Source organism: Microtus ochrogaster, unplaced genomic scaffold (assembly GCF_000317375.1).
Source record: "Microtus ochrogaster isolate Prairie Vole_2 unplaced genomic scaffold, MicOch1.0 UNK40, whole genome shotgun sequence".
Taxonomy (NCBI): domain Eukaryota; kingdom Metazoa; phylum Chordata; class Mammalia; order Rodentia; family Cricetidae; genus Microtus; species Microtus ochrogaster.
Window position 1 is genome coordinate 1,241,746 of NW_004949138.1, and position 25,382 is coordinate 1,267,127.

Sequence of the window (25,382 nt, forward strand, 5' to 3'; positions counted from 1 at the left end):
AGACAAAGTTGTTAAAACTCCATCAATTTCATCTTGGTAGAAAATCACTTGTTTATTTTTCCCTTTATAAACTTGCCCAAATTTTCCTTTCCTTTACCAAAAATTCTCAAGTATAGCAGAAATTAACTAGAATCAGCAGGTTTTTCCACTGTTAAATAATTACTTTGCTCTTCAGAAAATAAACCACAATAAATTACATCACAAATTTCTGATCTCATGTCAGATCCATGTCCTGAAATCCCCTCACAGTTAGTATCGCAGGAAAAAGCCTGGGTGATTCTCAAGCAAACTCAGCATTTTACTCTCCATCAGGGTAAGTTCAAGGAGCAGCCACCTGCACATCTGTGACTGCAGTGCTATCCACCTCTGTAAGGAAGACTGCAGAAAGTCTCAGACCTCCAGCCCTGGGTAGGCAGAAGCACCACTCAACGACAGCACTCACGCTTTCAAAACATGATTGACACTACAGCCCAGGATGCCACGTAATTTCACATCAGAAAGCTACCTAGAAAAAGAATATACACGACATGTCCCAGCCCTACACTTCCACACGGGGTGGCCTTGGGCGGACACCAAACAGCTTTCCAGGATTCGGCTGGCAAGTATTTACCTTTTCTAAGGTTGGCTTTCATCAGATGGCCCGAGTGTTTCAAAGGCACTCCCTGCATCTTTGCACCTGTGCTCCCAAGCCTTCCTCTTCCTAGTGGGCTCCCGTTCTGCTCCAGGCGGGCAATCTTGGCTGGTGGACCCTTTGGATCGCTCACATTGTTAGACATTTCTGAATGCTCTTTCCCCTGAGTTGCCTCGTTCAAATGATCCATACTCAGTCACTGTCTTACAGATCACCTGGCAGACCTGGAAAAGAAGACGTTATCAGTGGGTGGAGGGCTGTAGTTCTGCCTGCCCCATACACGTCTCATCCCCAGACATTTCCCTCCATAAACACATTTATGCAACTACATAATGATCTACAAGGTTATGCTTCTATCTAAATTAACAGAATACTGTGGAATCTGTACCAATGTATGTGAATAAAACAGTAATTCCTCAGCTAAAACGATGAGAAAAACGGGCTGACTTTCAGAACAAGAATACCATAAGGTAAAAAGAAAATAACAAATTATACTCATGTACTCTCAATTTTTAAAAAATTAAAAATTCACGACAGGCTATGACTATAATACTTGCAATGGAGGATGGAAACATTACAGTGTGCAGCACCAGGCTTCCTAGGAGCTTACGCTCTAACGTGCACTGCCATCCACGCTACAGACGAGAACCTCAGAACACCGCAAACACCCAATGCCACTTGCTTTGTGAGCTAAAGCAGCGAGAAGTTTGCTGCTAGCTAAGTTTCAGGAGTTCCATGCTATTAAAGCTCTCAAGCCCTGGAAAAACGCATGACTGGATCATTTCACCCCTAAGCACACAAGAAGGAGTGGAGCGCTTCTTCAAATGTCCCGTGTCTTTTAGCAGGACTTGTCTTCTGGAGTTAATATTTAGGTGTCCATTGCTAACAGGGTGCTGTTAAATTAAATAGCAAAAACCCTTAAGACATTTTGTGATACACACAAAAAGTGGATGTGTGAAGCTCGCTTTAAAAAATAACCCTAACAATATTGACCAAGTACAATCTCCAGTATTAAAAAATAATCAGGATGCAAGGAAGTTAGTACCATCATAATTTCAGAAAAATGTCAATTAGACTTCAATTTTGAATACTGCTTATAATAAAGCAACTGGTACAATATACCAAAGTTACTTCTGAATTATATTTTTAAATAGAGGTGGTTAAACAGAACAGGTAAGCAGAATTATGTTATGAATTTTCATTAGCCTTGAAGTACTGGGGACACTTAGGAAAGCCAGAGAGAATCTGACAGCATTTTTTCCAGCTGTCTAGTATTTTGAAATATCTTATATACTTTAAAAAATAATTAATATACTCAAAGCTAGTTGGACCTGGATCAGCTGATAGTTTGTATTAGCATGACTTTTTGATAGTTTTCTCTTATTAGGTTTACCCTACTTCATCCTATAGAACCAAGAAATGGCAACAGGCATGTGATCGGGGGCTTTAAGCAACCTTAAGAGTGACAAACCAAGATCTACCAAGTTTGAGATACAATAACAGTTATTTATCTTTTTGTCCTCCAGGGTGGCACACTGAGCACTACAGGTTCACACCCTTGACCGAGGCCCCATCTGCTTTTGGCTATGAGGTTCGTTAACAATAAACAAATCCTTTTGAACCACTTTTTAGCAAGCTCACTCTTCCGTTCTCTTAAACAGCAGTCTAAAGCCAGAATTAGAATGATGATTATTAAGTTGTTCAAAACATTCTTTATGTTTATCCAGACCACAGTGCTAGGCTGATTTCTCTAAAACTGACTGCCTTACCCTAAAGCAGAAGACGAATCTTAAAAGTATGAATTGAACAGAAAAAATTTAACCCTTGTGGAAATTTGTGAGAAAAAAGTGGGAGGGGAATTCACAACAGCATCAAAGTTAATACAGAGAGTATTGGGTAGTCAGGAGGTGAGCAGCAGCGGCTGAACGGACTGCAATTTAAAGTCCTGACAACCAAAACATCACATAGGCCATAAAACTGTTTTTTGAAGAGACACCTAAAGCATCTACTAGACACTAAGTCAATTCTTTAAAAGGTTTGCATTATAAAGCAAAATTACATGCACATAAAACACCCAATTTAATACTCCTTTAAACTCTAAGCCAAGGCGAAAGTTCGTCAAACCTGAGGCTGGAGGTGAACCCATCCACTGCCAACAGGCCTGCCTGGACTGACAGCAGCTGGGACTGTGCTCGCAACCAAAGCCCATCTCAAGAGTCTGAGTTACATATTTTAAAAACCACTTTAGAGCAATGTACAGATGGCACACAGAAAAAGACTACTTTCCGCAAGTCCCATTTCCCTGTCCATAAACTAAGACCACAGAGGATCCTTCCTGAACAAGCTGATGAACTCCATCTCAGGAATTATTTCCTTTAAAAAGCAGGAAATAAAACCACGAAATTCTGATTACAAAAAAGTATATATATAGTCCTTTTTTTTGCACCGTGGGATCTCTTTTCGAAGAGTTCCTCTTAGGGTCGTCTTCTTCCCGGCAGAACCCCAGAAGCACATTTTAAGAACCCGTGCCCTTATCCATTCCATATGGCCGGCCCGATCCAGGCCAAGCTTTTGCTGTGACCTTTTAAAGAGACAAAGAAACAAACTACTATCTAGCAACAGCAAAGCTGCAGTTTTACTGAGTGAAATTAGCAAAACCGACCTGAAACTCACCACTTCAAAACTTGACAGCATATAAATAACAAAACAAAGGAGATTTCCTTTGCAGCCCGGGTTCTTGAAGTGAAGTTCAAAACTGGTGTTTCCTATGTCCCTTTTTATTATTATTATTTACAAAAAAAAAAAAAAAAACGCAGTAGACCTGAAGGCGACTTCCCCTGAAATTGTATTATTTTTCTCTTCCCTTACCCCCGCCCCGCTAAGCGGGGGAAGGGCAAAAATAAACAGCTAGGAGAGTAGATATGGGGGGGGGGAGCGTAAAAAAAAGTCACAATTCGAAAAACAGTATAGCTAGCTGGTAAAATGTCTAACCTCAGAGAACGGGGTTTGGAAGGGGAGGAGGGGAGAGTGGGAAGTAGGGAGGAGGGAGAAGGTAAAATTGATCTGACAAGTGATTCGTTGGGGGTGGGGGGAGTCGTAAAAACAAAGCGGAACCCGTTAGGAGCTGTACACTGGTGGTACTGGGGAGGAAAAAAAAATCACTGCGGACAAGGACCCCAGAAAGGGTGGGGAGGGGGGGAAGGGACCCTTGCCCCCTCCTCTTTCTGAGCTTCTGGGAGAGCGTGTAAAGTCGGCTTGGTGTCACCCTGCCAGGCTCTTCCGAGACCCCAGAGCACCACGGAAAGGCCACCTCGCTTTCTTCCCAACCGCCCCCTCCCCCTCCTTCACAACCGCGACTACGATTAACAAACCTTAAACTTTTTCCCCACCGCCTCGCACCCCCACCGAGGGTATCTAGCATGGGCCTGAGAGGGTGAGGGGTAGAGGGTCGCGCCAAGAGCCTCGGGAAGGCACTAGAAGGCCACTTGGGAGGCCGGCGTCGCCGACAACAGCCCCGGGGACCCTCTCCCTGCCCATGGACGCGGGGACCCGGAGCGCCTGGGAGCACCGACGGGGAGGGAGGAGCAGGGGGGAGGGGGAGATCCGAGGGCAACCCCGCCGCCGCCTGGGCGGCCACTCGCTCCCCGCCCCCTCCCCCCAAAAGTCGCCAAGCTCTCACTCAGCCCGAGTCGGAGGTAAACAAGAAGCTCGACAATGGCAGTGGGACTTGGGGACGCAGCCGCCGCCCGGAGGCCCCCCAAAACTGATGCGGAGTTGCGCGGAGGGCGGTGGGTGCCCGGCTGCAGGCGGGGTCCCCACGCGGGCGGTGAGGCCGGTGTCGCCGGCGGCCCGGGAGAGGCGCGCGGGGGTCTGCGCGCGCCTGTGAGCGCAGCTCCCCGGACGGCTGCCCGTCGCTCGCTCTCTCGCTCGCTCGTGTCCCCTCGCGGCCGTTCTGCCCCCATTAAACCAGGAGTTGACTCATCCCGGCCGCGGTGGCCGCTGCCGCGTCGCGCCGGGCTCCGCGCGTCCTCCCGGGCTGCAGCCCTCGCCGCCGCCGCTGCTGCCGCCGCCGCCGCTGTGGCTGCCGCTTCTTCCTCCTCCTCATTTTAATGCGAGGCACCGGCTGGCAGCGCAGCCTCCTCCCGGCCGCCCGCAGCCTGCTACCCCGGCGGGGCCGCCGCGTCCCGGGCGCGGGAGGGGGAGGGCGGGCGGCGGGGGGGGGGGGGGGGGTGGGGGGGGGCGGGCGGCGGGGGCAGGGTGCGGGAGGGCCTGGAGGGACCGGGCTCAAAACCCGGGCTGGAGGGCCGGGATCGGGGGAGGGGCGGGGGCGGCGGCGGCCCGGGAAGAGCTGAGTGGGGCGCGCGCTGGCGGCCGGGCGCGCGAGCATCCGTAATGAGCCGCGAGCGAAGAGAGGCGGGCGGCCGGCCGAGTGCACACAATGCCCGGCGGCCGGGGGCGCGAGAGGACGCGGGGGCGCCCTGGGCTGGTGCGTGCGGGCAGCGCGGAGGAGGGGCGGCCCGGGGACCCTAAGCTGCCCGGAGGGACGGGGCGGGGGCGTGCAGGTGGCACTTGAGGTGGGAACGCTGCCGGATGTGGCTGCAGTGGAGGCGAAGAGCCTGGGGACTCTCTCCCCAGTACTTGTTCTCTGAGGAATGTGGTCTCTAAACTGCCAAGAGTGACATTCACTAACAACCGAGTAAGAGTCACAGATAGTCAGATACTTTGGAAACACGCGGCCCGTAGTGCTGGAGTTAAACTAAATTTGGGTCACTGGAAACACACCTGACTTGCTTTTACAAAGGAAAAGATGTCATCATTCTTAAAATACTTCTCATCGGGCGAATACAGGAAAGTTTGGATTGGTGAATGCATCTGTTGTAGCAATAAATACTTTTTTGTGATCAGGAGATAGTAAATACAGTCCACATAAAAATGAACACCGTAACATCTCATGCAAAATGCATTACTTAATCACTAAGGTATTTCCACCCGAAAGCAGTGCATCAAGCAAGAGCCAATGTTACACTTTTAAGAACCTATTTTGAAGAATGCAGTAGTAGGGGAAAGATGTAGGACTGAAAAACACTGTGCGAGACAGTTTTTAAAAAGCAACAAGTTAGGACAACCGCAGAGATAAGGACAAGATATGCAAATGAAGCTCTTTAAAGCGACCAATACACTCTAAGGCACACTGTTTACACTAATAATCTAAAAAAAAAAAAAAAGCAGAAGGTAGAGGAAATTGTGGCCTCCTGGGGAAGGATGAGTATAGGAGAAGCACAAAGAAAATAGATTGCTCCTGGAGCACCCGCCTAGGTTTCACCCACAAACCGGAAAGGTTAGTCAAAATCGAGGAAGGCAACTGAATCTTGGCACCAAAGCCTTGAGCCAAAAAAGAACATGTGATAGTGAAACAGCCACACCGCCAAGGCAGGGGAGAAGTTTAAACAGCCTTCACCACAGTGGCTCACACTACCTTTTTTTAAAAGTTGAAATGTGTGGGAAATGTGGAGGCTATTTACAGTATAATAATCAATAAGGAAAATACAAATACAGCCAAATATAGCATTTGTGTGGGAGTCTGTATTGTGACTGGAGGCTAAACTTATTTTGAAAGATATTTGATATTTAAAAGAACAAACATGATTAACATGATAAGAACAATGATGTTTTTCAATAGGATGCATTAAAATTTCAGTCTCCAATGTGGGATATCTGAATAGCCCTTCAATTGGTAATGCCTGACGTGTTTCCCTGAAACCTGACCTTTCTTAGTAGGTACAGTGTGTTCTAGTGTCATGCTGGATGAATTAACAAACAATAATAGAAAAGAGAGAAATTGTACTGGCCTACAAAGGCAACAATATGTCACTTGCTCCTGCAACTCTACTTCAGAGGAATTCTTAGGAAAAGACAGAAGGAGCAGATGAGCTAACTGCTGATCAGAACTAACTTTGAGCACAAAAGACAAAAGGGTTTCCTAAGATGCAGTATTACAACACGGGAATGAAAATACTGTAAAATGTTTCTCTGATAATTTTACACGAATAAATATGGCAAAATGCCTGATTGCCTCAGTCTCATGATGACCTGATCAATGCTAATGTATCCTGGGAAATTTTAATCTGAACAGCACCTTTTATTCGGGAATTACCATCTATTCATAAGCACAAAATATAAGAGTATGTAATAAAGATTGATATGTCCTTGGAAAAATGATAGAATGGATGAGCATAATGGCATCAAATAATGACTTTGTTATAAAGAGTAACAATATAGTAAAATCATCAATCAGTCACACACATTTCCCTATTTATCCCAGTTCTTTATCCCATTCTTTATGTTTTTAAAGGCAGAATGGGTAAAATGGCACACAGTTGATACCTAGTGGTAGCCGCAGTGACGGGCTTTATTACTACATATGTTCATGCGTGTGTATCTGCATGTGCTCTTCCTCTTTAGTACACTTACTAGAGCCACTAAGTACTGGCCAGTAAATCTCGATCAACATAGTAAAAAAAGAAGAAAGATAATTATATTACCTCCCAAGATCTAGGTGAGCCTAAGCTCTCATGCTGCAGGCTGAGGGAACGTTACCTGAGGGACATCTCATCTTTAGCCACTAAGATGCAACAAAGTGTTGAAAAAAGTTAAAAGAAAATAAAATGTATAGCTCTTGGTATCAAACTGGAGAATTTCTGCAGCCTCAGCCCTGTAGCACCAGTGCATGGATGCAGTCAGAACAGAGTGCATCTGTCTTCTTGCATGTGAAAAGGGCGTGGAAAGAAACTGGCTACACCACGGAAGTGAGCGTGGAATACTGTAACAAACACACACGACTGTTAAAACCTTAAAGGACTGCTGCGTGTTTCAGATTCAGCCAAAGGCCTTAAAACACATTTAGAGTTCTGAATACTTTATATAAGCAGAGAAAACAGTCAGAACCAGACCGCTTTCAGATACTGCAGCAGCGTCTCTGGTAACTGTTGGCAACACAGACTCACCAGCAGGACGCTTTCTGTGGACGTGGTTTGGTTTGGATTTTATTTTTTCAACTCAAATACAGTTGGCTATCTCCACTCAAAGCAGCTCGATCTATGTAAGACATTGCTTTCTTGTCTTCTCTTTGTTTTTGGCTTTAGCTGCAGGTGCTGTTTTCTATTTGTGAGTTTCTGGGACTATGGTCTGGGTGGCCATATAAGGATGCCTACTCGAGCCATATGTTTTGCTATCATGTGTCTCATTTTGTCTTTCTGGGATGTCAGCACTGATTTCCACATCATTTTTTAAATGGACCAAACACCAACTTGCTAGAGCAGGGAGGAAACGCTGGGGTTGCAGCCCAAGCAACTTGATGGAAACATATTCTGGAGAGGAAATGCAACATTCTATAAACATTTGCAGCCTCTTGTCTCAAATTATCTATGACCAACATCATGACAATGCCTTACAGTTTGAGAAAGAAGCATGCATTCTATGTCTGCATGTACTTTATAAGCTACAGGCCACATTTTGGAGGTCATGGAAGGGCATACTCCGACGTCTGTAGGGTCCTGTAGCCAACTTGACCCAGCCTTCAACTTGGGAAGTTCAAGTGCACTGCCTCTTGATTTTCACTTATGAAAGTCCCTGACTAATTCTACGAGAAGTTATGAGCCTTGTATATATTCTTGTTGCAATCTGTATTTCTCCTTTGTAACAATCATCACATGCATAATCAATTAACCATCTGAGTGATTATTAGTCAAGCAAACACCTCCCAAATCAGGCTGCAAGCCCTATGAGTGCAAAAGTCTCCCCTAATTGCCATAGCTTAAGAACTGAATACAGTATGCTTGCAATGTTTACATCAGACTGCATATAGCGGAGTAAAGAGCCCTCAGTGTCATCGCAATCAATCCTCACCATTAACTTCACTGACAGTGCTTAAGTATTGCAGAAGTGAGAAAGCCCAATACTGCAGAAGGTTGTTACACTGCTTAATTTTCAATAAATTAAAATTACATAAAATGTACAGGTTAGTTCTTCCAGCCCACTTCAGGTGTTTCATGGACTCACATAGCCAGTGGCTCTCAAAACCTCACAGTGTGGACTGGAGAATACTTGCTCCCCGTTACAGAAAGTCCTACTGGACAGTACTTACCTTAAGAACTGTGAGCTCAGGATCTTCTCCGAAGGAGTCTTCCAGGTGCTGACTAGCTTTCAGACATTCTATTGATGTCTGAATGGAGATCATTTTCCATTTTAAAATTAGCCCATAGATCTGTAATGTTACATGGAATGAGACTAGTGTACCACTGAATACAAATTTAAGATAGCTTTCCAGACATGTCTGCACTTGAGAGGGTCCTGTAATACAGCTGCAGCAATATGCATTTATAAAGGCTGCTTGCTCTGAGTACTTCAATATCATATACACAAAGTTATAAACCACAGCCATTCCACCCTACTCCAGCTTCCTCGTGATGCTAATACAAACCCCCTTAGCTGTGGATCTTTGCACACTTTTAACTGTGGATACGCTACTCAAATTGGGAGAGCGTTCAACTACCAAACCGGGTGCACTGCAGACAAAGATGTCAAAGGCTGGAAAAGGTTGCAGGAGAGAGCAAAATACAATGATGATGAACTTCAAATCCAGGTTTGGGGTTTTACCTCACCTCTAGTAAGTTGGTTTTGGTTATAGCCAGATTGATAGAGATCAAAATTATGTACCCTACGACCTCTGAGGTTAGATGTAAATGCCCAAAGGTAACTTGTGATGTTTGAACAGATAGGTGGTTATCACTGCAGTACTAGCTGTAATGCTGGCAAGGCAGCTGGGCCTGTCTGCACACCACCAAAATGAAGTTTAGCTAGTAAGGATTTATTAAGCAAAAAATTTTCAAGACTACCTTTTTTTTCCCCACAGATGTTAATATGAATCCTTCTTTGACAAGCTATAGTGGAAATAATTTTATCAAAATTGGTATTTCTATTTACACCCAGATCTAAAATTGAGTAAAGGCCATGAAAGATTCTGGCAGTTGCCGCTGAGTGCACCTAGTATAGGGTCACCATGTCCCTATGTTTTCAGATGCCTGGTTTTATATTATGGCTTCAGAGATGAATGGACCCTTTAATTTACAGCTCAGTTAAGGCTTGTTGTTCCAAACCTGGTATACTACTGTGGCTGGCTTATTTTTCTCCTGTCTCTGATGTTCACCTACCCATCCCACCAGGTCTGTAGCATTCAATATTCTATACTAGTCGTCTGAACTGCAAGGCTCCAAGCATCTTAAAATTTATTATATGTGTGGATAGCCCAGGATTCTTTCACTGTGCCTTCCACCATGGGAAAAAATCCTGGAACCGTCTGCAGAAAGGAGTGCTTGAGAATCTTAGGAGGGAGAGGCGGGAGTGGGATCACAGCCCACTTCAATTGAATGGAGTGGCTGAACGTGTGGCGGCTGGGCAGTGTTTTAAGTTTCCCAGGACGTCTCTGCTAAATGATCAAGTCTGGCATAACCTAGGCAAATTTTGAGACAGGGACTCAAATAGGCCCACTAGGACACCCCTGAACTGAGGTTTTGTAACCTAATTCTGGGACACTTAGAAAGACAGGTTTGTTGCCAGGTACCATCAGTGAGTGCTTCAAAACTCAAGTAGATGTGCAAGCATTTGCTTGAAACAGACAGACACAGGGGTGGGCACAGGATATTAGATCACCGAGTTGGTAAAAAGGGGTCTGCTGTCCAAGGAACCATGATAAATTAGCATTTGGGCACTTGCTTGAGATTTACTGGGGTGCCAGAAATCCTATGCAGGTATGTGATTTATCATCACAGACATAAGCGACTAACCACAAAATTACACATGGAAGCTCAGTCCTACAGCCAGTCTGTTATTTACTGGAGCCAGAACTATCCAAGTTTCCTCTAAATCTTTTTTTTTTTTTTAACAGTTGAATGTGATTTTTTTTTTCTCTCCTAAAAATCACTATTTAACCCTGAGTGGGCTTTTCAAACAACTGAAAACTTGTATTTCTTTCTCTTTTCCTGACTATTCCTGCATTTTAACAGAACTCAAGATTCCAAGCAGTACCCGCCCTGGATGCCCTGAAGCTAACTGAGGAACACTTCAACCTTGATTGGGAAGGGAGGATTGTTGGGAATTTGGGAAGACTGGAATTCCAAAGACTTCCAATGAATTCCAGCTATAACCCTCCCCTACCTTTAGTTAGGACGTAAGCCAGACTTCCTTAGAGATGCGGATATTATTACGAATGTTTTCTAGTTTAGTTGCAGAAATGAAGAGTTTGACACCACAATAGGCCCAAATCCTAGTCCAAATTATGCCTGTGGAGGACATCAGCCAAAAGTGGTATCTGTTCTGCCATAGCCAACAAATGCCACCGGACACTAGCAGGGGACAGTCCTCTGCAAAGGAGAGCCACACCGGAGACAAACCTTTCTCACTTGGAAAAGGATTAGACTCCATTTTAATGCTTAAAATTTGATAAAGTCAAAGGGGAGGCTAATCCAAAAGTAAAATGACAAATGGCTGATGGGAAGGATTCAGAAGAGACAGTGGTGATGGCTGTTCATGATGTGTGAATATAATCCACATCACCGGACTGTATCCTTAATGTCATCAAAATGGCACATTTAAACAACTGTAGACAAAATGACAAATCAATCAGCTATTCCTGGGAGTAGCAGAAAACATCATGCCAGCCTCAGACAAACAATGAACTCCATGACACTGAACAGTCTCCCCTAGCCCAAGTCCTGGCTTTGTCCTTACCTGCTAACAGCTACAGCCCAGTCTGTGCCAGATTATTCAGTCATTGGATGTGTGTCTGACCGCAAGGATCACTAACCTGGACTAATGAAGACCAACCAACATCTCACTCATTTTGAAGGTCCTCCAATCCAAGAGGATGCTTCTCTCTTAATGTTTTACTCAACACACTGTCTTAGCAAAGGAGGGAGAGAGCCTGGAACAAGTGAGCACAGGCAGTCCAAATTGTGTGTCTTTTTCAAAAGCATAACAATTACCTTCATAAAGCAGTACATCTTCCCTTAGTTGCCCAAGTAGGAAAGCACCATTTTGAGACGCTATAATGTAGTCTACATAATAATCTATAAATTGTTTTATGTGAAGACTTTAGACTATTTTTTTAAAGTTCTTAAATATAAATTTATTTAATTTCAGATTCAGTCAGTTACCTCTAATATGGATAAGGATCAAAACAGCTAACTTTTTATCCAACAATTACAAAAATTCTTTATATGCTATTTTGTCGTGGACAGAGTATTATGTTATCTATTTCTGCTGGTTTTATGTTAAGGAGTTTTACATTAACAGTGGAATTTTTAATGAACTGGAAATTAATTTATAAATTATATTTTATTCATATTTATATGGATATATTCTGATATGCATGACTAAGGAATATTAATATGAAGTGAATCTAAATTAAATATATACTTATTATGTATAAAAGCATTAATTATTATAAATAGCTTTACAGTTTAGCTATAGAAGGCCTAGTTACCTGTCTTGAAGGTAACATTATTAATATGTTTATTGTGAAACTTAATTTATTAAATAACTAGCATGGACTATAAATATGCATGTATGTAATTACAGCTGATAAGAAGGCTTATGAATAATACCATACTATAACTTTAAAGAAAGAACTAGAGGGAGCTGGAGAGATGGCTCAGCAGTTAAGAGCACTGGCTGCTCTCTCAGAGGACCTGGGTTCAGTTCCCAGCAACCACATGGCAGCTCATACCTGTTTGTAGCTCCAGGTCCAGGGGTCTGACACCATCACACAGACATACATGCAAGCAAAACATCATTGTACATAAAATATAAATAAATCATTTAAAAAGTTAAAAAGTACTAGAGAGCCTTGGGGCTATTTTTTAATAATTTACTTTTATTTACTTTGCAAAGGTTTTTTTCATTTGCATTATATATATGCACAGGTTGGGGACAAGCCAACAGCATATTTATGGACAACCTTGATGGGGACCAGCTCCGAGCTGCCTGGAAGCTGCACTGCTTGGATAGATGGTCACTACCAACTCTTGTCCTGTTATTTCTACAGTAGAAGCAACAATCCATATTCATTGTACATTTAATAAAAATGAAACTTCTTCTCTCTCCTTGGAGGTAACTAAGGCTCTTGCGACCAAGTCTTGTTCACTTTGAACAAAAAAAATTTAACACTAAAAATTGACAAAGCTTCAAAATAAGTGTAAATGTGTCTTTAAGGCTGGCAAGGGCCACAGTTTAGGATATAAAACCAACTCTTGTGGTATTCTTAATAGATTTGAAAAACCCAATTGTCTGGCCAATATCCAAGTATGTGTAAACATCTATGTGTGTATGTATACACACACATGTATCTGATGTACATATGGCATAACATGACAAATGGACAGTTAACACTTGCATAACATGCAAGACTTGATTACGCAATTAAAAAGTGGGAGACCACTGTTTTCATCAGAATCTTTTAAAAACCCACAACTAATGTAACATCCTATTATTAAGCAACTCTCACAGAAAGGGTATATGACAGTAGAAAACAAGAATTAAGAAAAGGGAGGGAAACCAGGTGTGGGTCTTCCTTCCCATTCCACTGTCCAGCTGAGTGACCATCAGCTAAGCATGATTTAGAGCTACAAAATGAAGGGACAGAAGAAGATGGTTAGGGCCAGATCAAGGTGTCTCTGCCTTCAATGTAAAAACTAAATTCACTTTAAAAAGGAAATAAAGACACAGGAAATTTCTCACATGCTATATTAGATGTTTATCTATATATAAGAGGCAGGTGTCAAACAAACAAATTAAAAAAAAAACCACTAAGGCAAAGAGAAACTTTAACTCACCAGATTCCATCTGTTACATTTGAATTCATGCATAATTGATTATCCATGACTGGTAAGTTCTTTTCTCAGTAGCCGACCACAGTTTCTAAACATTATGTATTAAATCACTACTAAAGTAGACGACATTTCAGAAACAGCAAGGCAGAATAAGAATATTTTAGATGAAAAATTACATGCTGGTTAATAATAATACAGCTGACCTATGTTTAAGGGAGAGAAATTTTAATCATGTGCATATTAAATATTAATAACCTATTCTGTTATTGTTATAATAAGGTTAAGTAGGCTTCTCCATGCTTAAGGAAAGCGAGAGAAAGAGAAACACATAATAGTACAGAAAACCAGAGAGAAGGGAGACAGACATAAGGAAAACGTGTCAATAATAAACAAGAGGAAATGAGAAAGAAGGAGAGGATGAAGGTGGAAGCTAATCTCTATGTGTCATTATGACTGCCAGAGTACTGGCAAAGAAGCAGCATCCTTTTATTTCAATTTTAATCATTTCTGAATTTTAATACCCAGCTCCTTTTGTAATTCTCCTGGCATTCCCCATATGCCTCCATCCCAGCCAAAACACCAGTGTAAATTAAATGGCAGGCAACCACACTGCTGATGTAGCCTTCTCAAAGAACCTACCAGGTGACCAAACGTAAAAGGTGAGCCTACCTGACATCCCTCAGGACCTCCAGCCAATTAATTGCCTTAGTGTCTGCTACTTTCCTTAATTTTGAAAGGACAGTGGTTAGGGAAGCTACAGGAAGAATCGTTTAAAAAAAAAAAAAATCCGCAAGCCAGTGGTAATACAATAATCAGTGACCATCAGGGCCTGGAAAAATGAGTTTGCTCTCACTGGCACTAAGGAGCATCACATGATTATTTAATTACAGCTCTAATTTTTGTCTCGTGGATGGCAACATATCAACAATTAATAGGGCAGATAGAGGAGAGTGTGTTTTAAAGAGACAGAGTGTGTGTGCTAACACTGTAGGTCACAGAGCAGTGCACCACCTAAAGGATGTGTATGTGTGACTAAATAGAAATGTCTTGCAAAGAGTCCCACACACGCTTCAAAAAGATAATAAAATGTTTAAAAGAAGCGTCCTTTATAGATAACTTTCAAAGCATGCCCGTAACCTTCCCGAGAGTTAACATCAAGCTAACGAGCCCTGCTACTGGCTCCGGGTTAAGTTTTAGCGAATAGAAGGAGAGTCTCGTGTAAGCACCCGAATCCTACCCTGTTGGTAAATGAGGTACATAACCACAGTTCTTTGTCTTCATATGTCCATCATGGCTGACATCTGCTTTATGGGGTCCTGAGAAAACAGCACTGTGTTGGAAAGAGGAGGGTGAGATGAGTAACCCTTGTACCACTCATCCCCAGTATGCTGGGCTCTGGAATATCAGCTAGACCCAACATGGTGGCTCAGCAGCAAATGCAGGGCAAGGCTTTGGGTTGACTCTGGTGAAGTTTGTTAGCACAGCCTGATATCAGAGAAACCTAAACAGAGATTTAACTTAATCCTAAAGGAAAGCTGGTGTCCAAGTAGGAATGCTCCTGTGTTTTTAGATGCTCTATTAGGAGGTTACATGGTCTACAAATCCATGGGAAGCATTTAGTTATTAAAACCCTGTGGTCTCTGTCACTTACTGTTTTGCTGATACAGAAGCCTATATTTGAGACAGAAAACCTAGATTTGAGATTTAGACAATAAAATCATCACTGTGGTCAGCTGTTCAAATATGTTTTAAGTATTGGCTTATATGGAATTGAGAATAATGTAAATTGGCTAAGGGACATTGACTACAATGATTCCACAAAAATATTTATCAGGCTAGATCAGCTCAGTAAGCTTCTAATGGTCCACGTTGGCCAAAGTCATCAAGAAACAAGGAAATGTGGGCATCTCAAAATACAGGATAGAAAACCTAACACTGTATCGCAGTAACTGTATCTAATGCCAGGAGCAAGAGTCACAGAGCCAGTGCACAAACAAAAGCATTCCATTACTTGCAGAAGTTTTAAAATGAATGTATTTTAGTGAAAACCTTTGATGGTTCTTGACCAAAAATGTGATTCCATACATTCGAAAAGGTATTTTTCAAGAATCTAGCAAGCAGTAGCTTGTATGCAAAAGTATACATCATTCCTTCTTAACATGGTTGTTAATATACAGTTAACATGTCTCAGAAAAAGGCTGTAATTAGCTGTCTACTGCTCTAATAACACTAATAAGCATACAGTATCATTAAAATACAATGACTCCATAGACACTAAGGCTGTCATTTTTAAACTTTTAAGATAATGTTCTAAATTGTTTCTTAGTCCTCTTAAACCATCAAAAAAGTAGCTCGCCTCTCCGAGTTTTGGAAGCATAGTTATTAAAATAGGGTTCCTGCCTCCCACAGACTGGGGAACTCTTTTTACCATTAAGCAAGCGATCCACTGTCTCACTTACAGAATCTTTAAAAGATAAAAGGTAAGCATTCGTGTTTTGCCCTTCATTCACTTCATTGGTAAAGTGTTTTCTTAGTGAAGGAACGGCTTGCTAAATATCAAGAATCACATAGAATTAACTGTTGTGATCGCCAATGCTTCCCATTGTCTGGCTCACTGGAACAGAAAAACCCAATTGCATTCAACATTAAACAGCTAATTATTGTAACAATCTACTCAAGGATACCTTCATTTCAAACAAATGTCTATATACAGTAAGTGTTATTTTATTTATATAATTATTACAATGAAATATTTATAATGTAAAACTTGTTTTACCTTAAAGTCTTTCTATACTAAACATTAAAAGTCCAAGCTGTCATGTACACTCTCTTACCAGCAAATCATAAACCCTAACTGAGATCACAGAGGAATCTCTAGCTATCAGCTCTGGCTTCCAGGAAAACTGCATATGAAGAATTCCCCACCACACAGATGACACACTGTCTTTTCTTTAAATACCTCAAGAAAAGAAAGTCTAAGAATTTCCCTCATGGGGGCTACTAGGATATCTTACCCCTCAACAATGAATGTCCTTGGCTCCTGGCCCCAATTATCTGTAGCTAAGAAAAAAGTCATATCCCCAATATCCGACAGAGAAAAATGCCCACCAACATCCCAGAGCCAAAAGCCTGTCAGTTATTGTGGCTGCAACCCTGATTCTCCACATGGGACTGAGTGCCTGTAGTAACTTTTCTGACACTTACCCTCTCAGATACCAGAGGCTGATCTCCAAATCTATCCCTAGAAGAAAGGTCTTTGATGGGGTGACAGTGCAGAAGTTCTCTCTGGCAGGCTAGTAAGGCAGGCACATCCCAAAAGAGGTGGTTACCAGTTGCCTAGGAAGCAGCTGGACCATGTCTGCAGATCTGAGGGTGCGTCACAAATCAGGTCACAGCTCTGAGTAAAGTCCACCCCCTTCATCTGTGTACAACGCCCTCTACTTCCGGCACACCTGGGTGGGGGGAGAGAAAGGAGCAGCGGAGGGAGGGAGGCTGGCTTAGATCCACAGCATTCTAGTAGAGTCACAACCAGGTGGAGCCAGACAGCTACCTCTTCCGCAAGCCTTTCACCCTCCTTACTGGGACCTGCACCTCTAGATACTCAAAAAATGTGTTTGACAATGAGTGACTCTAAAATGAGCTCTGGGTAAAATAAAATAATATACACCAAAATGTTTTGTCCAGCATGGTCTTCCCTCCCCTGGAAACAGAGCAGACACTGCATGTTTGGTTACAAGCTACTTCAACAAATATCATATAACTGGACCAAATAAATTTCAGCAGAAAGTAGTGATATAAATCCTGGGATATCACTTAACTGCTTTTCATTCCTCGTAACTGAACTGGATCCCCAATTAACTGAATCACATCCATGAAAGTCCATTGAAGGAGGTGCTTAGAATTACTATTACAAGCCTGCAGACAGCAACAACTGTGCAAGTGATACAGAATGACTTGAAGGAATAAAAATAGGCCAATATGCTAGAGAAACTCTACTACTAAATCTCACCCGGAATACATATACACACAATCTGTATCTATTTACTCTAAAATGAAATATCTGATCTTTAAAAAGACTTTAAAAAAATAAACAGCAAAAGGTACCGTTGGCATAAGATCAAAAGTACAAAATAATGTGTGTTAATGTGTTGATCACACTATGAAGACATCAAGTTTAAATAGACTCACCATTGAAAACAGCAGTTAGCAATGATATATAAATTACCATAGGAGATGCTTTTTCTTTGGGAATGTGGAGGGAAGGAGCCTCATGTAACAGATTTGATTTACATGCTTGCTGTATTAAGGCCATATTCCACACTGATGTCAGAGGAGTATGTGGTTAGAGATTGACAACTGGGTACAGGCAGTAAGCTAGAGAGCTCCTTAGACAATTTAAACAACAATAAGCAATTTCTCAAGTTAATAATGAGTTTGGGCATTCAACTTTAGAAGGATGTTGAGGTTTCAGGGGGGCCCTGAAAGAGAGGGATCTTGAATTGGAAAAGAAACAAGTGTATTCAGTATTTTAAAATAAAAGTGGCTACAACCCTTCTTTTGAGGATGGCAGATTAACCACAAGAAAAACAAGAAGGCGAGAGTGTGTTGAGAGGGGCTGAGAAACAGTCACTCAGCCAGGAAGCCCCCTTGATAGGCTTGTTTGCAGAGCTCCACTAAAACCTGCAGCAATCTGTCCAAGAACTGGCAAAGCAGAGCCCGTGTCACGGGCGTGATCTAAGGAATCAGATAGTTTGACCGATTTGGAACTTTGTAGAAAGCTAATTTAGTAAACACATACTTGACTGTGCTTGCACACATGTGTGCACAGGATCCTCAGGATGGCTGTGTTCAGTGGCCTGCCAGAGTGAGGGGAGCCAGATGCTGCGGTGAAGTGCAAAGGAAAAGTGCCCAGCGTTTCTCCCAACTCATTTCACAGGACAGAAATGAGAAGATGAAATGATTCTTCTTTAAAGTTTTGCCACTAGGGAATGGGAAGAAAAACTCCTCTTGAACCCTTCCTCCCAGCCAGGAAGAGTGTGAATCCCTGGGTTACAGCCCAGGTAGATATTAAAATAGAGACAGAGCCGTTATTTAGTGGTGACAGGAATATAAATACGTGCACTAACCTATAAACTGGTATTTACTTCAGGAAGGTAAGTAATATTTTTCCTCTGATTGCTGAGCTGTCAGTTTAATGCAGCGTAAATAAACAGTAGGTGCCTGCTAGCTCGAAGTAGGAAGTGCTCTTGCACACGAGGAGCAGATTACTGAAGCCTGGTGCTCATCATGCTGAAACATAACTTTCATTTTACCAGAAAATATACCCTACTGTGGGTTATTTTTCGTGCCTGATCTATTAATTAACTTAACTCTATTCTGCCAAAATGTAAATCAATTTGTAAAAAAAAATCACCACAGAGTTTTGGAATATGAAAACCAAATCAATTTTAAAAGCAAATACTAAAAATGAATGCTTCATATAATAAGCACAAGCTATTTAATGGCAAAAGGATAAAGAATATATTTAAATAAGAGAACTGAATAACCTGAGCTATTTACTTAACACAAAATCTTCCTCTTCTGCTAATTAAAGGCAACTGGCACCTCTAATATTCTGTCACCTTATGCTAGTGTGGTCTCTCCATATACAAGCAGAGTTTGCTCTCTGGAATGTCTGAAGGGAAACTATTTATAGGAATTAAGCTGTAGTGTCTTATTTCAATAGGAAGAACTCTGAATATTCCAGGGAGAGCAGCTAGGTCTGAAGATCCTTCTAGCAGCATTTGTGTACAATGTGCTTTTCATCCTATGCTGCGTATGGCACAGAACTATGGCAGTATGCAGCAACTGATTTTCGCTCCTATATATGGGTGCCGAGAAAAATATTTTATGGCCTCATTTTAAATGAGAATTTATCTAAAAAGTACAAAAGGGCACTTGGTGAGGTCTCCCATGTAAAACGTGAACACAGTTCTGATATCCAGTCAATAATTTTCAAAAGAAAATGAGGGTTTTTTTTTAAAAAAAGAATATTTTTGCATTCAACTATAATGTCTAGACATAATTAGAAGGTTGATTTAGTCATGTGCATTTATGTACTTCATCAATTCCAAGTACTAATATATTAATTGCAATCATCCAAGATAACATGTATGGAAGAAATGATGTGTTTCTAAGCAGGGCCTCTCTGTGTATGTCCTGTTTGGAAATTCACAGAGCAGGTGGGAGCAGCTAGAGTGCTTTAGAGAGCCCCTGCTATATACCCATGTTGTGTTTAGCTTAGCACTGTTTGTAACCAAAAGATTTCTACAATAATGAGGAACAGGTGCCTGTCACCTGACCTTTTAGGCCTAATTTACAACCTACAACCTGTCACATGAAAAAATAATTGAAATTCCCTCCTAGATTTTCAGACCTTGCTAGTTTAATGTGTTTCTCAGCCATCACTCTGCAGCAGCTTCTCACTCAGTCACAGGTTCATATAGCTGGGAACAGACTTCTTTGCAGAATAAACTAATATTCATTTTGTTGTTGCTCTTGTTTAAGATGCCGGGAGACAAAGGAACTACTTTTGTAGATTATCAACCAAAGGAGAATATATTAATTTTTTTACAAGTGAACAAAAGACATTCCTTTTGAATACTTTTACATACAAAGAACTATTATTTATTACATAGTTCAGCTTGTGGGAAAGCAAGGAATGCACTGATTCTGGAAGCAACTATGTGGATTTGGGAAGTTCTCTAGGTCTTTATCATTGTCCTCCTTCCCCTGCCTTGCACACACTTAAAGAAGCTATTACTTCAGGGAGGAAATCCCTATTTGTTCTTTTTTCATCCATCATCTGTATTCATTATTCAGAAAGGAAAACAAAATTGAGCAGTGATTTTATTTCTCTTGCATAACCTTGTTACATGTAGCCATATTCAAATTTAACAATGCTTTGTATTTTATTGCTACTGTTTACATATTATGTATTACATATGACTGAACAACTCTACATTTAAAATATTGTTTCCATTAGAAAACAATGAACTAATAAGTGTCAAATAGAGATGAAGAATAAACATTCTTGGTATATTTATAAGATGCGGCCATTTAAAATGCACACAAATAGGATGCATATTGTTGCTACTGTTGCATGTTACATAATATGCACATTGCTTAAAGTGTATTTATTTAACAATGCCCTTAACCAAGTTAATTAAAGTATTTCTGCCTGGTGACTGTGTTAAAGCTTGGGAGGTATGAATGATGCCTTCAGTTACTTCTGCTAAGTTAAGTTGAAATTAAGCACTTATTATAACCTTTCCTAACAATGTGAGAAAGACTGAGTAAATATATTAAATTTGTTTCACAACAGATGCTTGGGTTGTTAATATTTAAGATGCCTATTCATGCTATTCCTGTCTGCACATTTGTCAAAAATGTAAGCTTGAATGCTAATGTTTGCCAGCAGGCTGGAGCAGCCAGTGTATGCCCTACTACTATTCTACTAAAATAATAAGCCATAGAAATAAAGAGCCGCTGCTAAGTCAGAGCACAAGTTCTACATGAGAGATTCATAAAGGTTTTTAGAACCCTGGCTTTCCTGGGACTTAAAGTATGGCCTGACTTTATTTATTTATTTATTTATATCGCAGGAGAATCTGACTACAGAATAAATCTCACTCTTTCAGAAAATCCACTTTGGATAAGGTGTAAATTTAAGTAAAGTTTGGGAGGCTGAGCTACTGTCAGCAGCCCAAACACTGTAAATTCCAGATACTGCTTAAGGACAAAACCTGACTCCTAGCAAAGAGAGACCCTGACTCAGGCTCAGTTCCCTCTTCTGTATTTTTTGGAAAGTCGGGTGCTCTGGCCTCCAAGGCTACAAACAAACATGAAACCCCCCATCAATCGCGAGCAGACAGGTTCTCTGCAGGGAGCCAGGTGTCTTCCCTGTCCCTATGGCCAAGTGAAATCCAAGTCTTAACCCTGGAAATCCAGTATGCCTCAGAGAAAGTTCTCCCTGGAAGGACGCAGAGGTCAAAGTTGTCAACGGGCATTTTGAGAGAGATGACCCAGTGGTTGACATCTTGTTAAGTAAATTCTGGTCCTAGTGGAGGACGGGGCCAAAAACCTATCCTGAGCTCTATGCTGCTCTCCGCTCTCGGGGTTCTGTGTTCATCCCAGAAGGGATCTCTTTAGCGCCTTTTGCTCGGCACAGGCACACGCACGTGTCGCTCTCCGGACCTGCCACCTGCCTCCTCAGTCCCTTGCATCCCAGCTCTCCAACCCCAGTTCGGCCGCCCGGGGAGTTCTGCAGTGGAGGAGCACTGGGAAAGGCCGCTGCTCTTGAGTGTGAACCTTCACCGGGAAAGAAGGAGTTGACCCCAGGGCTGCACCTGTGTGGCCACAATTCAAGCTAAGACAGCGCGCACGTTCCCCGGCCTCCCGCCCAAGCCCGAATCACCCTCCAGAACCGACCCGCGATTGCCGGCGAGGGCTCCATAAGCGCTCTACTTCGGCTCTCAAACTCTGGGATCCAACTTGAGCGCCCAGCGCCCTGGTGGTTCCCGGGATAGATAGTTGCCACAAACTTCCCGGGCTCCTCTTCACCGCCACCCGCCACCAGCCAACCAGTGCTGGTTGGGAAAGGATAGAGGGAGATGGGCCGGGATGGGATGCTGAGTGAACTGCAGATCTGGCGCGAGACCTTTTCATTCCACCCGGCACCTCGCCGCCTTCCAGGTACCAGGGCTTACAGAGTGGCTCCCCTTTCCCCGCTTGCCCTCTCAGGGCTTCCCCACTCCGCCTTTCTCCTCTAAAGAGGGCCGTCCCCACGACCTGTACAAAAGTATCCAACCAGAGTCTGCCAGGCAGGTGTGCGAAAGAAGCAAGGACACCAAGAAAGTACGCTTCCCGGCCATGGCCCTCACTTTACCAGCCCAGTCCTCCCGAGTGCCGGCGCGCGCGCGAGAAGGGCCAGCAGACCCCGGGCACGCGAGGGGCGCAAAGCCGCTCCAGCCGGGGCCGCCGAGAAGTTTAGATCGGTTCCGCATCCGCAGAAAAAGGAGGCGAGCCGAGCAAGAGACCCAGAGCGTGAGCAGCACCGGCAGGGAGCAAAGGAGCGGGACTCACTCAGGCGTGGAACCGGGGCAGCGTGGGCCAGCGGTGCGGGCCGAGGCCGGGTCGGCTCCCCGCGCGGGCGCGCCGGGCGGCGGACTTCCCGGGCGGTGGCTGCAGCTGCTGCCACCTCCCCACCGCCGAGCTGCGGCCGCCGCGGAAGTTAAAGGCAACTTGACTTCAAGTTGTCTCCTCTCCCCATCCGAAGTGGGCGTTTAAAGGGGGCAGAGCACGGCGAGCAGCGAGCGGGGAGCGCGCGGGGCCGAGGGGGAGGGGAAGGGGCGGGGGCGGGGCGGGGCGCGGGAGGGGGCGCGGGAGCCGCTCTGAGCCCGCAGTGTACAACGCAGCAAGGCCGATCGGGGCGCCCCCGCGACAGCCCCCCACCGCCGCCCGGGGGGCGCGCGTGCCAGACGCGCCGCGCAGTCGTCGCTCTCCCGCTTGGGGGGCTCGGGGACCCCGCAGCGGGAGCGACCGGGCCCGGCCTGCCTCCCCCGCGCCTGCGGCCGCTTCTCCCCCTGGCGGCGGGTTCCTGGGCGGCCGGTGGCTCCGAGAGCGCGCCGTGGAGCCCGAGCCGAGCCGAGCCCGAGCCACCGCGGCCGCCACATCCCTGCGTGCCGCCCGGGCGCGGGGTCGCTGCGGGAAAGCGGCCCTGCCCGCCGCCAGGGTAAGTGTGGGCTCGCCCCGGAGCCCCACCGCCCGGGCCCTCACCTGCACTGCCCCTGCCGCGCACCCTTGCCGCCCGCTGCTTCCTCTTGCCGTTGTTTGCCTGGGCTTTGGGGGTGCGGAGTGGGGCACTGGTGTGTGTGCCAGCAGAGGAGGAAGTCAGGTGAGAGGCCCTGAGCACCCCCCCCCCCAAGCCAGCCTATGTGGGGTGTGTCACTCCCCAGTAGGGGCTTGCGGGCCAAGTTTTCCCTCCTCTTCAGTGTTGAAGAAGAAGAGCTTTCCTAGAGGGGGCCTCTTTCCCTTCAAGCTGATGAGCTTCTTCCCATCTTCTCTCTGGGTATCCCAGTCCCTGAGCTCTACACCCCTAGTGAGGAGCCCATAGCGGACGGAGGATGAGGGGCCCTCTTGCAGACCCCTTTCTCCGCCCTAGCCGTTTGTATTAGTATCATTTTCGGGTCGGCAGTTGTAGGTCCATGCAGCCCACCAGAACGAGATGCTTACTGATGTCTAAATCACTTCTGCCACCATCCACCCAAAATATGGGGCAAAGGGGTCAATAATGAGGATTTCCTAGGAGGGGAGGCAGGGCCCAGGGACCTTTCCGTGGAGAAACTCCACAGAGCTCCTAAAGGCCAAACTAGGGGGAGGCTCAGGACCCCCGTGCTAAGGAAAAATTGGGCTCTATTAACTTCTACCCACTCCCCTGCTACTCCTTCCCACCCCCCAGTTCTAAAGAAGCTATCAACTAACAGGTCTTTTGTTTCCTGTTGTGTCGCCTTTGGGAAATTTGCATTGAATATGACGACAGAAAATTACTACTGTTTACTCAAAGTTAAGGGGGTTGCAAAACGAAAACAGTTTTTACTTTTCTCTTTGTGTGTTTGGCAAGGAGTGGAGCTGTTAAGTTCGTGGCAGGAATTGCAGAAGCTCCGTTATAAAAATAAGGACTGTAGAACTGCCTAGGTCTGTTTTTAGCAGCTGCACTTTCTTGAGTTCTTTCACATAAGGCTTGCTCTCTCATTAAGTCCCCATAAATAATTGTATGTGGAGCGAAGGCAGTTAGGGCGGCGGGACTGAGATTGCTAGGCGTTCCATCCCTCCAGCGCAGAGCTGTTTGCAGGGAAGTTCCTGGAAAGTGACTGTGGGCTGAGAATTCAGTTTTTCCTAAAAGCTCTGTCAGGTCCTCTTCAGTCGGTTACCTGCGAATCAAGCACGACACGGTGGGTGACTAGCAGACTGAACCTTAGTAACAAGCACTTGGACAGTGCACAGTGCCGGCTGCTTCCTGAGAGCCCTTGCCTAGCCTTGAAGTCCCTGGAATTCTCTAGTCTTTTTTCAGTTGATCATCATTCTGTGCAAGAGACCATTCCAAAGGCACGAGGATATAAACAAATATGAACAGGTGCGTTCACCTGGGAAACTACACCCTGTGCCCCGGAAGAGCTCCTGGAGAGCAAAAGAAACAGCTCCTAGGGATTGCCTTGAGCAAAACAAAGTGGACATTGAGTTTCCCTTTATGGCTCACTTTCTTTCCCCTACAAGTCCTGGGGGACATCAAATTCTCTTGCCTTTATTTGCCAAAGTGCTGAATGGCCTAACTTCTACCAGTGTCTCCTCTGAGGACAGCAGGGTAGGAATGGAGCCCAACACACTCAGTCTCTGCTGGTTATCATTGTGGAAGTCTGAAGTGAAGGTTAACAGAAATTTGAGATTAAAAAGTATATATTTTTTGTCTTTTATTTACTCATACATTCTCCTAGTAGTTCAGATTATTGGCAAATATCCGCTGACTTAAAGCAAGAGGGCACGTTGTTCCCAACATTCCAAATTCCCTTTCCTTCCATCCCTAACAGCATCTCCATAGCCCCTGTTAAATTTTTCTAACAAATCCAAATGTAACATGAGTAGCTGAAAGACAACTAATCCTGAAACATACCAGAAGATAGATGATAATAGTTAATATCAATAGCCACGTTGATTATTTCAGGAAAGAGTTAGTACAGTCTGACCTTCTACATGACATACAAGGAGCGGGCCAAAGCATCAGTGGCCTTAGTGGGGGAAAACATGAGCCTGTGAGAAGGTAGAGGCCAAGG

At 44.1% G+C, this 25,382-nt stretch overlaps 1 protein-coding gene across 9 annotated transcripts in view; it reads right to left on the reverse strand.

Annotated features, from left to right (window-relative positions):
• Window positions 1-23,379, reverse strand: part of Satb1 (SATB homeobox 1) — a 93,697-nt gene extending 70,318 nt beyond the window's left edge. For 4 of the 9 annotated variants that reach the window (XM_026790061.1, XM_005368746.2, XM_026790062.1 and 1 more), the window contains exons 1-2: window positions 3,305-4,304; window positions 611-855 (exon numbers count right to left, since the gene is read on the reverse strand). In XM_026790061.1, the coding sequence (XP_026645862.1) occupies window positions 611-821 (211 nt within the window). In that variant the 5' untranslated portion in view covers window positions 822-855; window positions 3,305-4,304. The other 5 variants (XM_026790058.1, XM_026790056.1, XM_026790057.1 and 2 more) reach the window with 5 other exon arrangements.
• Window positions 23,380-25,382: the final 2,003 nt, after the last annotated feature.